We start from the raw sequence: 15,782 nt of genomic DNA, 5'->3' as shown, positions 1-15,782 counted from the left end.
CTGCTTTCCAACAGAAACTGGGAGATGTCGTTTCTTTGTCATCGTTAAAGGTGAAGACTGTTATTTTATCAAATCAATTCTCTGTAATTATTATTACATGATTAAACTAACCATATACATTTTATTAACTAGGAAGTCAGGGCACCACGGAAAATTTTCAGATAACAAAGTTCTAATTTTCAGAATATAACTTCAGATATTTTAATATCTGATCAATTAGTCTTCTATTAATTAATTATTCAGTCTCATCTGAACGTCGTAAATTGTTGGATATCTGCACAAACCCAGCCTGTACAATAAATCATCCATACACCAATTTTCTTAATTATTTATTTACTAACTAAATAATCACAGAAATGCATAAACAAACAAACTGTAGATATTGGTTACTAACAATGATAGGGAAGATTCCCTAGTGGGCTAAACCGATATGACGACTTGGTGGACAAAGGGAAGGGGGTGTGGACTGAGAGAGCGGGAAAGACAAAATGGATTCATTACACAGTCTATAATTATATACATTGAAATGCTAATCCTTCACACATGAACGCTCACTCATTTAGGAATAATTGCAATCAATATATATTTACGCCCATATGTCGTTGTGATATTCTCTGTTGGAATCATCAGTCTGTCTGGGAGAGTCAGTTCATCAGAGAGTCTCTGGTTACTCATGGTGGTAGCTCTAACGGCGGCTCCTGATAATGTCGGTTGTTATGGATACGTCAGGCGTCCATTGTTCTGAGAGTAGATGTTTCGGTGGTTGTCGGTATTCGCATCCCAAGTTTACATAATTTATAGCTGCAGACTAGTAATTAGTATCTAAGATTTGCTCTTATTCTGTAGGGATTGATAGTCTCAGAGTTTAACCATTTCCAGGCATGTAGCCTATGCTCCACATGGTATGGTTTTCTAATCTTGGTACTCAAACCTGTGCCACCTCAGCTTACACCGAGGTATGCGTGGTCTTCACTTTTCGCAATCAAAGTTCACACTGTGGGTTTGCTTAGTCTGAAAAATATTTTCTTAGGAGGGGCTTTTATTCGTAACAGTAGAAAAGGCGGTTCCATGATGCCAGATCATGTCTTCGCTCACGGGGGCGTGGCCGCTGACTAGTTAAACTTTACAGGGAATACAATTCTATCATAATGAAAGGTTAACATCACATTACATTATTTCACAAAGAGTCTCATCTTTACTCATCAAGATTTAGATGCAAACAACATAATTGAGAAATGTACGCATTCAGAGATATACAGTGCCTTGCGAAAGTATTCGGCCCCCTTGAACTTTGCGACCTTTTGCCACATTTCAGGCTTCAAACATAAAGATATAAAACTGTATTTTTTTGTGAAGAATCAACAACAAGTGGGACACAATCATGAAGTGGAACGACATTTATTGGATATTTCAAACTTTTTTAACAAATCAAAAACGGAAAAATTGGGCGTGCAAAATTTTTCAGCCCCCTTAAGTTAATACTTTGTAGTGCCACCTTTTGCTGCGATTACAGCTGTAAGTCGCTTGGGGTATGTCTCTATCAGTTTTGCACATCAAGAGACTGAAATTTTAAGAGTGTCAGAGCTGTAATTGCTGCCAAAGGTGATTCTAACATGTACTGACTCAAGGGGTTGAATACTTATCTAATGAAGATATATTGCGGTATTATTTTGACATTGAGCATTTTGTGTAGATCATTGACAAAAAAAGGACACATTTTAATCCCACTTTGTAACACAACTAAATTTGAAAAGAGTCAAGGAGTGTGAATACTTTCTGAAGTCACTGTTTCCTCTTTTCTCTGTGACATCAGCATGTGATAAAGACTTGTCTATAAATAAACTTCAGCTTTGAGAAATGGCGTGGGATAAGAAGCAGGGTGGAGGGTTAGGGGAATGGGGGGAGGAGGTTTGGTAATTACAGCACCCTTTGTCTATACAGCTGATCCCCTGATAATGACAATACACACACACTAGAGTGGCTGAGTGAATGGCACAAATTGTCTCAGTGCTCCAACCCAAGACTGAAACATTTATGTTTTTTTAGGGAGATGCATAATGTGATGAGATGGAAAACATACTATTATTGAAAGAAACAAACACGCTCCAAAAAGCCTAGCAGTGTGTAGCGAGTTGCTGTGTGTACGGTCTTTGACACGAATGCGCCCATGTGTCTCTCATGATGATGATTAGTGATTTAATGTATAGTGCTCTTTAACACATGTATTTTATGTAACATATTTTTTGTGTGCTGTGTGTTTTGCAGAATCAGATAGCCATTTTGTTCCTGACCCAGATTCGCTGCGGGATACTCTCCGAGAGTCACTGCCCCCCAAACAGTCCGTTATGCCCCCCAAGTGGCTGATGAGCTCCACCCCCGAGCCCGGCAGCGAACCGAACCCTGCAACCACATATTCTTCCTCCTCCTCTTCTTCCTCTGCAGTTGCAAAGCCTGCCCGAACTGTCTCCTCTGCAGGCGCCAACACCCAATCTTCAGCAATAGTGTCCCTTGCGCCATCCTCCACCCCCCAGGCGACCAAGCAGCCACCCCTCCCCCTGCCCAAGCCCGTCAACAGGGGCGTTAATGCTGCCATGTTGGGTGAGTAGTAGTACTAGTTGTGGTGGTTGTAGTAGTAGGGGCCTGTTTAATCACAGAATGGCAGAATTAGCCAATGAGATGCCCGGGGAGACCAGGTGCAGTTTGCATCGATGCACACACACATTCACTCATGTGCACGTCATGCACAATTAGTGGAGCTTCCACACGTAACTTTTAGTCACGTGTCATATGCATACATGTCTGCAGAAGACTCATGTCACATGCATAGGGGTTACTACAAGGGACACGTGCACGTTGCACGCATTCTCACACACACACACTTTGCCACTCTCATCCTTATAATGATGTTATCCCTGCGGCTCCAGCAGCTGTTCCCCAGCCGATGACTTAATAAGACTGAACTATTTTAGACAGCAGCAGCAGAGCAGATTTTCCCTGGCATTGTACTCTCCCAGGACACCACTAACTCTGGTGGCTCTGAGCCTGCTGCTTGCTCAGCTCCATGCGAAGACAATATTGTTGCTTTTGTTGTTACCAGGGGCGTTTCTCGTCAGGGGAGTCTGACTTTATTCACTGTTGTTCTCTTTGAGATCTGATACGCCTATTACCTTAGGACTGTTTTAAACACGTTTTTTTGTATATAATTCCGGTATCATTATTACATGTAGGTTGGTTGGTTTAGCCTGGAGCTAGTAGGCTTGGAAGTCATTTGCCGTGCACTCGTTTGTCACCTATTCTCCATCTATAGTCTGTCAAGCTATTTCATATGTACGTTCTAGAATGTGTGTAGATATTTCAGCTGTCATATTATGTAAACAATTCCGATGTATTAAACTATGTCGGATATGTTAACAAATGGGGCATAGAATGGGGCTTTTCATGATGTAGCAGGAAGGAGAAATGGCATTAAGAAGTTGCTTCGCTGATAAACTTTCTGCATTCTTAATTTGGTACAATTACAATACGTTCAGTTATTGTCTACAATACATAGTCAGTACATTTTGTTAGGTAATGTTCAAACCAAGGTGTTCATAAACTACTGGGAAAACTTGTTGATCTAAAATCTCATCCGGCAATGGTACTGAATATGCAATCAAACTGTATATGAATGCTAGCTGAGCCTGTAGTGAATGTTTTCAAAGGTATTCCACTAGTTAGTTAGGAATATTCCTAACAGTTAGCTAGGTACAGAGTGATTACTTCCAATGGCTAACCTAGAGGGCCCGAAACGGAAGGAGTTTTGATTTCCTCTTCACTTTCCCCACTTGGTGCCCCTCTCACAGCCCAGACAAGCCTCTCAGACACTTAGCGTAACACTAATTACACAGACCCACTTGTTCTGGGTGCTAGTAGTGCGTTCAGTGTAAGCATATACACCTTGGTCGTGTCCATTAGACACCACACGTTTTTTTTTTAAACAGGAAGGACTACCTGGACTGTTTTTAAAATGGTGTGCTACGGGGTGCCCTAATGAACATCACCCTAGTGTATGTGTAGTTAAGGTGACCAGATATTGGAAATAAAAATCTGGGATTTTTTTACATGGGGCTAGTTGTGCAAAAATGTAGAAAAAACAATGGCATGGAACTATAGTTAACTATCAAATTTCAATATATTCCATTCAAATACCTGTATTAATTATAACACAGAAATTGATTACCCCTCCACAGTTTTCTTAGGCTAGCCATTTTAGAATCACCTGTTTAGTAGCCTGGGCCTTCATTTATCAATGTTGTGTACGAACAGATATGTTCGTAAAACATGCGTGTGGGATTCAACAATTTGTACTTACAGTTGAAGTCGGAAGTTTACATACACTTAGGTTGGAGTCATTAAAACTTGTTTTTCAAACACTCCAAAAATGTCTTGTTAACAAACTATAGTTTTGTGCATGACACAAGTAATTTTTCAAACAATTGTTTACAGACAGATTATTTCACTTATAATTCACTGTATCACAATTCCAGTAAATCAGAAATGTACATACACTAAGTTAACTGTGCCTTTAAACAGCTTGGAAAATTCCAGAAAATTATGTAATGACTTTAGAAGCTTCTGATAGGCTAATTTACACATTTTGAGTCAATTGGAGGTGTACCTGTGGATGTATTTCAAGGCCTACATTCAAACGCAGTGCCTCTTTGCTTGACATCATGGGAAATCAAAAGAAATCAGCCAAGACCTTAGGAAACCAAATTGTAGACCTCCACAAGTCTGGTTCATCCTTGGGAGCAATTTCCAAATGCCTGAAGGTACCACGTTCATCTCTACAAACAATAGTACGCAAGTATAAACACCATGGGACCACACAGCCGTTATACCGCTCAGGAAGGAGACATGTTCTGTCTCCTAGAGATGAACGTACTTTGGTGCGAAAAGTTTAAAAATCAATCCCAGAACAGCAGCAAAGGACCATATGAAGATGCTGGAGGAAACAGGTACAAAAATGTCTATAGCCACAGTAAAATTAGTCCTATATCGACATAACCTGAAAGGCTGCTCAGCAAGGAAGAAGCCACTGCTCCAAAACTGCCATAAAAAGCCAGACTACGGTTTGCAACTGCACATGGGGACAAAGATGGTACTTTTGGGAGAAATGTCCTCTGGTCTGATGAAACAAAAATAGAACTGTTTGGCCATAATGACCATCGTTATGTTTGGAGTGAAAAGGGGGAGGCTTGCAAGCTGAAGAACACTATCCCAACCGTGAAGCATGGGGGTGGCAGCATCATGTTGGGGTGCTTTGCTGCAGGAGGGACTGGTGCACTTCACAAAATAGATGGCATCATGAGTCAGGAAAACTATGTGGATATATTGAAACAACATCTCAAAACATCAGTCAGGAAGTTAAAGCTTGGTCGCAAATGGACAATGACCCCAAGCATACTTCCAAAGTTGTGGCAAAATGGCTTAAGGACAACAAAGTCCAGGTATTGGAGTGACCATCACGAAACCCTGACCTCAATCCCATAGAAAATGTGTGGGCAGAACTGAAAATGCGTGTGTGAGCAAGGGGGCCTGCAAACCTGACTCAGTTACACCAGCTCTGTCAGGAGGAATGGGCCAAAATCCACCCATCTTATTGTGGGAAGCTTGTGGAAGTCTACCCAAAATGTTTGACCCAAGTTAAACAATTTAAAGGCAACGCTACCAAATACTAATTGAGTGTATGTAAACTTCTGACCCACTGGGAATGTGATAAAATAAATAAAAGCTGAAATAAATTATTATCTCTACTATTATTCTGACAATCTGACATGATATACTTGAGAATGTGCGTAAATTTAAACACACCTCTGACCATGCGTACACAGCACCTTGTGGTAGAAAAGTCAAACTGCTAATGGAATTCCATCTACCAAAATGGTGGAGAAAGGATTGACATACTGGACCAAATCATAAACTATGAAAAAAGATAATACATGAATAGTTCATTCATGTATTTCTTTTATAGACACTTCAGCTACTAATAGTTTTCTCAGGGTGCTATCGAATTCATAAACATGAAACCATTTCAGCCTAATTGAATAATAAAGTCAGTTAGAGAGTTGAATGTAAGGTTGAAGGCAATTTAGTTAAACCAGTTAAATACCATAAAAGGCAACACTGAGGAATTGTGACTTGTCCAAAATAGCAAATCTTGCATTGCTGGAGGAACTGGCACAAGCTGCATTACGCAGGGAGCGTGTTTTCAATGAGTGTGCAGTTTTTTTTTGTTTGTTGCTGAGAGCGACGCTTGGCTTATAAGTAGATTTCATTTTCCAAGGCATATTTTATTGTATCTCTGCAACCAACTCTCGCCAGTATTAGAAATGGAGACGAAACGCACCAATGCCATCCCAGTGCGTGCCCAAGTCCTCTCCACCCTGGGATTTTTGGCCACTGGAACATTCCAACGGGATATTGCGGATCGGTCTGGCATTTCACAACCAACCATGAGCCGATTATTGCCTGCAGTCCATCGCGGCATTATTTAATTGACCCCACAATACATACAGTTTCCGTACACTGCTGTGCAACAGGCCAGAGTGAAAAGGGATTTCCATACCATAGCTGGATTTCACAATGTCATTGGAGGAATTGGCTGCACCCACATCGCAATCGAAGCACCATCATTGAGCAAATTTAACTTTGTCAACAGAAAAGGTTTCCATTCTGTCAATGTGCAGATCATCTGTGATTCACATTTGGCTTTGTTGAATGTAGTGGCCAAATGGCCAGGTGAGACACATGATTCATTCATTGTGCAGAACCGTTCATTCGGACTTAACCTCCAGGAAGGAGCTGTTGGGGATGGATGGCTTATTGGTAAGTGACTTATGTTTTATTTGCCATGTTAGACCTCTACTGGGAAACAATATCTGAATGTTGTGTTCATAACTGCAGGAGACAGGGGCTACCCATTAAAAACATGGCGGATGACTCCCCTCACAAACCCCTTAAAACCTACAAGAGGCAAGGTACAACCCAGCCCATGTACACAGAAGAACAGTAGAGCGCACCATAGGCCTGCTGAAAGGGCATTGGCTGTACTTGTCTGGGACAGGAGGCACACTGTAATTTGCCGCTGAAATGACGTGCCTTCAAATGCCATTACGTGAATGTAATACAATGTGCAAATTCCTTTTTAGGTTTGCTACATTGTCAAGGATTGCAGTGTGCTCCACAATATTGCAATCAAAATTGGTATTACACTGAATAATCCACCTGGACTCGATGAGCCCATGCCTGACAGAGTGTTTCCCACCAGCTCTGGCACTGAGGACAAGAGTCAATATCACACAACAGTTTTAGGTATCTGTTCTTCCAAATATTGTAATCAAATCGACAAGGAAAACACATTTACATTGCACCAGTATTTGTCTCTAAGGCTGTTGCATACATACTCCATCTGCTGTTTGAATCTAAGAATTGGTTTATTGATCTCGTTGTTTCAGGACTGCGTCAGCCAAAATATGCGGCGCAGCTGAAGCGTTTGCCAAAGAGGAAACCCTTCTTGTAGGCCTGGGGATGGCTGAGGAGTCAGAAAAATCACCCACATCTGTAAAGATTTAATGTTTTGTAATTCTGGTTATATTAATTGTTACATTTGGTTTGTTATATTTATTGTCAAGAAAAAATATTTAGATGTGGTCCATGTCTGAATATGGTTGTGAAAATAAAGCTTGACTTACCAGCAGTTGGTGTGTCTGGTATTCCTTCAGGGTCTGGGAGAGGGTCCTCAGTATCACCATCACAAATGATACCAGACACTGAGGTCTCTCCAATTATGCTACCAATGCGCTGGTCCATAGACAGTGAAGAGTCACTCTACCCTTCTTACACTTATATCTTCCACTTCGGTGATGAAAAGTTTGCAGTTTTCTTTTGTGTTCTTTGATTTCTCTATGTTGGCGGACAGAAATGAGTGACATTTCTTGCAGATTTGAAGGGAAGGTTTGTGACCATTAGTGGTCATGTAGGGCGGTTCTTTATGTAAATGAGACTTCACGTGCACTAGCACAGTGTTTTAGAACGTGTCTGATTTATCAAGGCAAAATACTTTCCGGTGTCTGTAAATCAAGCATACGAGCAATTGATAAATACCAACTTTTTGGGGGATTTGTACAAGATAATTTAGAAGCTTTTCTACGCAACATTGATAGATGAGGGCCCTGGTGGGCATGGTTGTTCATGCGGTGGTTACATGTTTGTATCAATGATCAAACGTTCTCATAAATGGTCAAACAAGTTTGGTACAGGGATAGACCATTTGTACATGCAAATTTGACTGGATACAGCATTTTATTATTGAAATATCAACCTAAATGTAACTTCACAGTTGCATCTTTCTTTCTGAGGGATAATCGTGTATATTTTCAGGGACAGCTCTAGCCGGGGACAGGCCACTAAAGTTGGGGACTGTCCCTGTCAATCAGGGACGTCTGGTCACCCATACACACTGTATACATTCAGCCAGCCTATATGAGAGCTGAAGGCCTGCGTGTCATACCTCTCGTCCCCCGCCAGCCTCCACTCTACAGGGGGGTGTGAACCAGAATGACTCCCAACTGCCCCTCTACTGGTCCTGCTGGAAACGCGAGGGCGACTATGACGTCTACCTGTCCCTCCCGGTCTACCTGTGTCGGCGGGACGGCAGAGGCCTGCGGTCAGGTAAAACAAAGGATGCCCACCAATGCCCCTCTTCACTGGCATCGCCACAGCAATGGTGCCCACCCTGTCTCTCTAACGTCTTCCCGAGCCTGCGTTATGTGTGTGGCTGTATGCCCCCGCCTGTTAACGTCAACCTTCTGGTCACCAGCGTCATCATATTGCATCATCCTGACTTGAAATGCCTCATGACAAATGCTACCTGGATGCTACTGCTGGACTAACCTATAACGGCCTGGATTGAGTGCTCTCTTATGCTCATGCCACGATAGGCTGCATGTACGCAACAAGGTTGAATGAGAGTGAGGTGTGCGTGTAAGTGGGTTTAAGTGGGTGTATGTGGGTGTATGTGGGTGTCTGAGCACCATATGTGTACTACCACCTCTGGCATGTGAATGGGGGAGTAACTGAGTGTCTCCCATGATGGCTAGCTGTGGCTGCGCAGCGCAGACCAGGCTGCCCCATAAAGGTTAATCCACACATCTGCTCTGGAGCAAGAAAGGAGAGAAGGGCAGATGAAGGGCTTGACTCTGTTTAAAGCAGATGTTATAGTCCAATCCAGTCTACTGCATGCTTCATGTCTGTCACTTTAATTGGTCAGCTGCTGTGATCTATTGTACTCCAATGCAGTCCATGGCTTTGTATTTTAATGCTATTTCATGTTAACACATCCGTCAGCAACTGCATCAAGCTTACATATTTAAAGGTTTGCATGCAATCGCAAAATGTCTATTCCAGCTTGGTTGAACAGGGTTTTTTCATAATTCTCAGTTCAGAGATGCTAAGAAGCGATGGATGCATACTGGCCAAATCGATTTGTGTATGGTCTGTGTGTGTTCTAGAGCATGTGTACTTATTCAAACCCTCACTGTAACCTTGATTGCCACATGCGCCCGTTTGTAATGTAAGACCCTGTCGGATGCACTCATGTGACCTGGGTTTGTGGATCTATGCATTCATGTGGACTCAGTCATGTGATCTGGGTGTGTATATCCATTCATGTGCACTCACCCATGTTCCTTGGGCTCAATCTTACATGTAAATGGAGACGTAAACAAGCATGTGCACTCACTTGATCCGCAGTTGAATGCCCAGATTTAGGTTAATAAAGTAAGTGAACATGTGTTTTTATCAGTGTGTGTGACACCTTCAATATACTGTGTTTCTCAATCCCACAGGCAACCTCACCCAGGCCGGTAGCAGCCTTGTGCCAACTAAGCCCTCTCCACCGATGCCCCCCAAGAGGACCACCCCTGTCACAAAGCGCAACCCGGAGGACCCCTCTGCATCCACCCAGTCGGTCCCCACCCCCTCCCCCTCACTGCTTTCTCCTGAGGACCATCATAACCACTCAGTCGGCTTCCAGATGCCTCCCCCGTCCCCGCCCTTACCCAACTACATCCCCCCTTCTCCCCCCCGCCAGCATCTGCACACACACTACCTCCACCACCAGCACTCCTACCAACATCCCATCCCCCAGCCCTTGCTCTTTGACCCCCCCAGTCCCACCAGTGAGCCCCCCCAGCGTCCGGCCCCCGTCCCCCTGCACATCATGATCCAGAGGGCCCTGTCCAGCCCCGGCCAGGCCCAGCCACATCCCGACGGCTCCCAGCGTTCAGCTCACTCCCTGCTCTTTGAGACGCCGCTCGAGTACCAGGGGGACCGCGGCCGGCCCCTAGCCGTCAGCATCCAGCCTCTGAAACTGTGAGTCCAGTGGATATTTCATCAATGTTCTAGACTTGAGTAAAACACACACCTCAAACATTAGGTGTAAAGTTGGCAAGACCTTGTCTAGGACTTATGAATGAATCTAGCCACACAATCTTTCTGTGATGCCAATGATTTATTATAAGCTCCGTCAATAATATGTGACTGGCGGCTTTTTCTATTTCTGTTGAAAACTCATCTGATCTCCATTTCTCTCTCTCTCCCTCCTCTCTCTATCAGGGCTGAGGATGACTACTCTGAGGAGGAGGAGGATGATGATGAAGAGGAGGAGTACGATGGGGAGCTTCCCCAGCCAGAGCTGGAGCCTCGGAGCAGGAGGTGCATGGTGGGAGATCCCAGCATCAATGTCATCCCCGAGGGGCCCAACAGCAGTGAGGAGGAGGAGGAGGAGGAAGAAGAGCAGGACCTGCAAAGGGAAGACAGCGACTCGGACGGGCCAGTGTTCTATAAAGATGAAAATTCAGACGAGGATGAGGAAGATGAGCCTCCACCCAGTATGTATCTCTGTCTCACTTGAATTTGGTTATGGATAAACATTTATACTCAGATACGGCAGCGTCTTTAAAATACTGTAAAAATAAGTATGCCACCTAGCAGACTCGGTGGCATATTAGATGTGACTTACAGTAGCGTGAGCACATACTTTTTTGTATGTGACCTGCGGAAATGTATCCCCGATTTGGCATGGTTGAGCCACACAGGATACCTATATAGTACCAGTCAAAAGTTTGGACACACCTACAGTGGTTGCTCCACTAAAAGTTTTGCGATTATTAAAAGTTTTGCGATTAGAGGTAATTTGTGGTTTAGTACGGTACCCTGCGTCACTACTTCATTGCTCCAGACCAGAGCAAGGGGGAGTTAGGGCACTGATTATGTTTTTGGGTCCTACTGTGTCTCTAACTGACAATGAATGGGTGACATAAACCTAAATAGAAAACTATAATTGTGCACGACTTCATTATTACTTACTAAAAGTGTTGTTACACTAAGGTTTTTTATTATATGTTATTTTGTTAGGATTATTTGGCTTTTACTGTAGTAATGTGGCCCCCTCCCGACCGATCACGTTGTACAGCGCCTGAGTGGTGCAACGGTCTAAAACACTGCATAACAGTGCATGCTGTGCTGCTTCAGATGCTGGTTCAATACCCGTGCTGGCCTCGAGTGGGAGACCCATGAGATAGATGATTGTAGGTTTTTGGTTTCTCTCTCTCTAAAAACAGAAATAAATCATTCTAAATCATTCTAATTCTAAATAACAAACTGGCTTTATTTACAAATTAGTAACAATGTCTCTCCCCATGAGATCATCAAGCTAAAGAGTGGCTTCTTTGAAGAATCTCAAACATAAAATATATTTTGTTTTGTTTAACACTTTCTTTTTGGTTACTACATGGTTCCATATGTGTTATTTTTAGTTTTTTTTAGTTTTGATGTCTTTACTATTATTCTACAATGTAGAAAATAGTACAACATAAAGAAAAAACCTTCGATGAGTTGGTGTGTTCAAACTTTGGACTTGTATTGTATATCTTTCTATACCTGACTACATCTCTCTGTGGTTCTTGTTCAGGTGCTTTGGCCAGCAGGGTCAGAAGGAAAGACACGTTAGCTTTGAAACTGAGTAACCGACACGCCCCAGAGAAACATGCTCGAGAGGACAAGTCCAGCAGTCACACCGAACGACGCACTCCGGGACACACACCAGGTCACACACACCAAGGGTCAACAGGGCTGACATGGCAGAGCAGGGAGCAATGGGAGGCCATACGCACACAAATAGGCTCTGCTCTCACAAGGTAATAGATAAGGCCACACAGTCTCACTATCATTTTCTTCTCGCTCTTTCCTCTTCTCTCCACATATACACACACCATATCTAACACAAAGTTGATGTGAACTTCTATCCTCTAGGCGTCTCAGCCAGAGACCCAGTGCAGAGGAGCTGGAGCAGAGAAACATCCTTCAACGTAAGTCTTTCCTACTCCCCATCACAATTTTTCTGACAGGTGAAAGCTTTGTGGTGGAGGCATGGAGCGCTTGCCTTCACCCGTCCGATCATGTCTAATCAGAGAACTAAAAGGAAGGGAGGAAGGAATAATGCACTTTTCTAGAATTAGAATGGGGCCTAGGTTTTCACCTAATCACAGCTCAATCCCCACTGGTATTTCTCTCTTAGTAAGGATTCTTGTTATTTATATAAATGAGGCCACATTCCAAGAGCATGAGGCCACTTCTTATCAACGTGGATTAGATTTATTTTATCTCAGTCGGTGTACTTGTGTATTTGTACCTAGTACCTTTATTAAATCCCATTGGAAAATCCTATTTTTGTTAATTAGTCTATACAGGGTTCTAAACATTGGTTTGACTCTCTCTCTCCTTTTCAGCCAAGAACCAGGTAGACAGGCAGGCGGAGGTCCGAGAGATCAAACGTAGACTCACCAGGAAGGTAAGACCAGTGACACACACACGCACTACTGTTTACCTGTAATAATATATTTCTCTCATTTAACAGAACATTTACGCACAGAGGAGTAACGAGTGAATTGTTATAAAACAAGCTGAGAGAAGGTAGTCTTCTTCAAGGGAGACTGGCAATGAGGCCCTTTATCTACTTCCCCAGATTCAGATGAACTTCTGGATACCATTTTGGCTTTCAAAACTACTTCTAACTTCCTTCATACAGAACACAAATTCATCTGACTCTGGGGAAGTAGATAAAGGGCGTCATCCCTTTAAACTCTTCATTTAACTCCTCCTCTAGCTGAGTGAGAGGCCCACGGTTGCTGAGCTACAGGCCAGAAAGATCCTGCGCTTCCACGAGTATGTGGAGGTCACCACAGCCAATGATTATGACCGGCGAGCAGACAAGCCCTGGACTAAGCTAACACCCGCCGACAAGGTACAATCAATTGTCAGTCATAGCTCCCTAAAGCCCACGGCTTGTAATGCACTTACTTATTGACACCAGTATATCTCATTGCCCAGTAATGGAAGTATATATTTCTGTATTTACTTTAGCAGTTAGACGCTGTCTTATGCAAGTCTTAATTGTATTAACTTTCCCACCTTCGTCCAGGCTGCCATTAGGAAGGAGCTCAATGACTTTAAGAGCTCTGAAATGGAGGTTCATGAAGACAGTAGGATCTATACAAGGTACTTCCTCAGCCTATGGACAACATGTAATTGTGTAAATAACTTCATAATATAGATCTTGCATTAACATACCAAGACATTTGTTTCGATCCCTTTAATTGGCTGCTCTTACAGCCTTGGAAAATACCTTTTTGATATGTTGAGTTGTTGTGATTGATCAAATTATCATTGATGTCCTTTTCTTTAGGTTCCACCGGCCTTAGCATCCACCCCATACTGGAAAACACTTACTTAACCAGTGGCCGGCAGAGTCTCTGGAGAGGAGTCGCGGGGTCTCGGTGCCCCCTAAACAGACTTCCCTTTTATGTTGCTGAATGTACTGTACAGATCATCAAGGAAGGCCCTGGAATTGACTGAACGGAAAACAGGGGGACTGAGGACCAGATGCAGTATTTCTATCAGACAATAGGGGGTACCAAGTGCCAACAAAGTGAAGAGGTGGCAGAGGGGCTTGACCGAGAGGGCTGACTGGGAGCCACTCTGCCGATGTGTGTTATCCTTTAGGGTTCCACTGACAACGACCTTTTGCCACCTCTTTCGATGTTGCCTTTTTTCTGATTTTACTCTGTATGGCACAGTTAACCCATGTTGCAGAGATGTAAATGTAATAACATTACAGTAATAATAGTCCTAATAATGACAGCTACAATAATAAACACATTAATAATAAATGTTAGAGACAAAGCTGCAGAAAAAGAATGAGGAGGAAGACGACTGTGGGATTTGCCATTCTCCTAACTGGAAAAGCTCTGGGATTTTTGTGCACTTCTGTATAGATGTATGTGATTTCTTAGACTGAAACTTGAGAGTTCTAATAATGACAACTGTAATGCATAATATTTTGATCACATCAGAAATTACTGCTTTTATTTGAACCTGTTTCATAGTGTGCATTTTTACATTTTAATCATTTAGCAGACACTCATCCAGAGTGACTTACAGGAGCAATTAGGGTTAAGTGCCTTGCTCAAGGGCACAGCGGCAGATTTGTCACCTAGTCCGCTTGGCGATTTGATCAGCGAACTTTCGGTTACTGGCCCAACGTTCTTAACAGCTAGCCTGCCTTGCCTGTATTTATATTTGGCTGTGACGCGGGGTCAGCATTTGAGCTTTAACTAGTCATAGGAAAGAAAACAATGAGGAGGTAGTTGATGTGCTATTCTTTTTTTGATTTGTTTCGTCATTTTTTTTGCCAGACTCTGATCCCCATGCTGACAGTAGAATGCTGTTTTCATATCACAGATTTTTTCATTTCGCTGCATGAGCCAACACACAGTGCAATTATTGAATCAACACTTTTTTTTTATTTACGCTTTTTTATTTGTGTTTTTTGTACTTCTCTACATAGGTCAAACCATGCAATGCTGCAAATAATAGCTGTTTTAAAATGCTAAGATTATGATGATGGCATCTTAAATAAAACAAAAGTTTAAATGTTATATTCTGTAAAGATTTGTATCAAAGTGCAGTTGGCATAGATCAGGATTTGATGAAAAAATCACAATTAGTGGATTTTACGGTTGACAGGGAATCATTTCGGCAGGAAAATACTTTTTTATCTGGAGAAATGTTACATGCGTTGTATTCTGGCCAGTAGATTACAGAGTCCTTTAATGTACAGATGCATTTAGGTTACTGTTGTGTATATATCGTTCTTCCTTATTATTTGAAAATAAATGTTAACTATAATAGTATTATAGGTTGCTATTTTTCTAAGCACAAAGTATTACTGTATGCTTAAACACTACAACAATGGGAATCTTTAAGTGTTCAGTTTAACTTAGTTTTTTTACGAAATGTGGAATTTTAGTAACTGCCTGTAAATAGTCACCTATAATTAAAAACCTGAAATCACTCTGAGTCTTTCACTCTTTGAGTCCCACTTCCCATCTTCAATTGTGAAGATCCAGCTAAATCCTGTAATTCCAAATGAATGGGACAATATCTCTCATTCATCTGGGATTCAGGCATATAGCTGAATCACAAGAACTGACAAGTGGATCTAGACTAGTTAATATTTAAAAAATAATAATAATAATTTCTGGGTAACTAGTACCTTACTGTAGTAGATTTCCATTAAAATTGTTTTTTTTTAAATTAATTTTTAGCAAAACAATATTTCTCAAGCAAGAACAACTTTGCTAGGACTAATCACGTTTCCATCCAGTTTTTATGCGAGTAAA

General features: G+C 42.2%; 1 protein-coding gene across 6 annotated transcripts in view; it reads left to right on the top strand.

Moving 5' to 3' along the window:
* Positions 1-15,454, top strand: part of LOC135522515 (phosphatase and actin regulator 4B-like) — a 64,700-nt gene extending 49,246 nt beyond the window's left edge. For 5 of the 6 annotated variants that reach the window (XM_064948840.1, XM_064948841.1, XM_064948839.1 and 2 more), the window contains 10 exons: positions 2,266-2,598; positions 8,569-8,712; positions 9,888-10,413; positions 10,657-10,931; positions 12,014-12,239; positions 12,355-12,410; positions 12,831-12,892; positions 13,208-13,345; positions 13,523-13,599; positions 13,787-15,454. In XM_064948840.1, the coding sequence (XP_064804912.1) occupies positions 2,266-2,598; positions 8,569-8,712; positions 9,888-10,413; positions 10,657-10,931; positions 12,014-12,239; positions 12,355-12,410; positions 12,831-12,892; positions 13,208-13,345; positions 13,523-13,599; positions 13,787-13,802 (1,853 nt within the window). In that variant the 3' untranslated portion in view covers positions 13,803-15,454. The remainder of the gene's footprint in view (positions 1-2,265; positions 2,599-8,568; positions 8,713-9,887; positions 10,414-10,656; positions 10,932-12,013; positions 12,240-12,354; positions 12,411-12,830; positions 12,893-13,207; positions 13,346-13,522; positions 13,600-13,786) is intronic. The other variant, XM_064948843.1, reaches the window with a different exon arrangement.
* Positions 15,455-15,782: the final 328 nt, after the last annotated feature.

The sequence above is a fragment of the Oncorhynchus masou genome, chromosome 30, assembly GCF_036934945.1.
Source record: "Oncorhynchus masou masou isolate Uvic2021 chromosome 30, UVic_Omas_1.1, whole genome shotgun sequence".
NCBI classification, from domain to species: Eukaryota; Metazoa; Chordata; class Actinopteri; order Salmoniformes; family Salmonidae; genus Oncorhynchus; species Oncorhynchus masou.
Note: the sequence above shows the minus strand (reverse complement) of the source record. Positions and strands in the feature narration are given on the sequence as shown.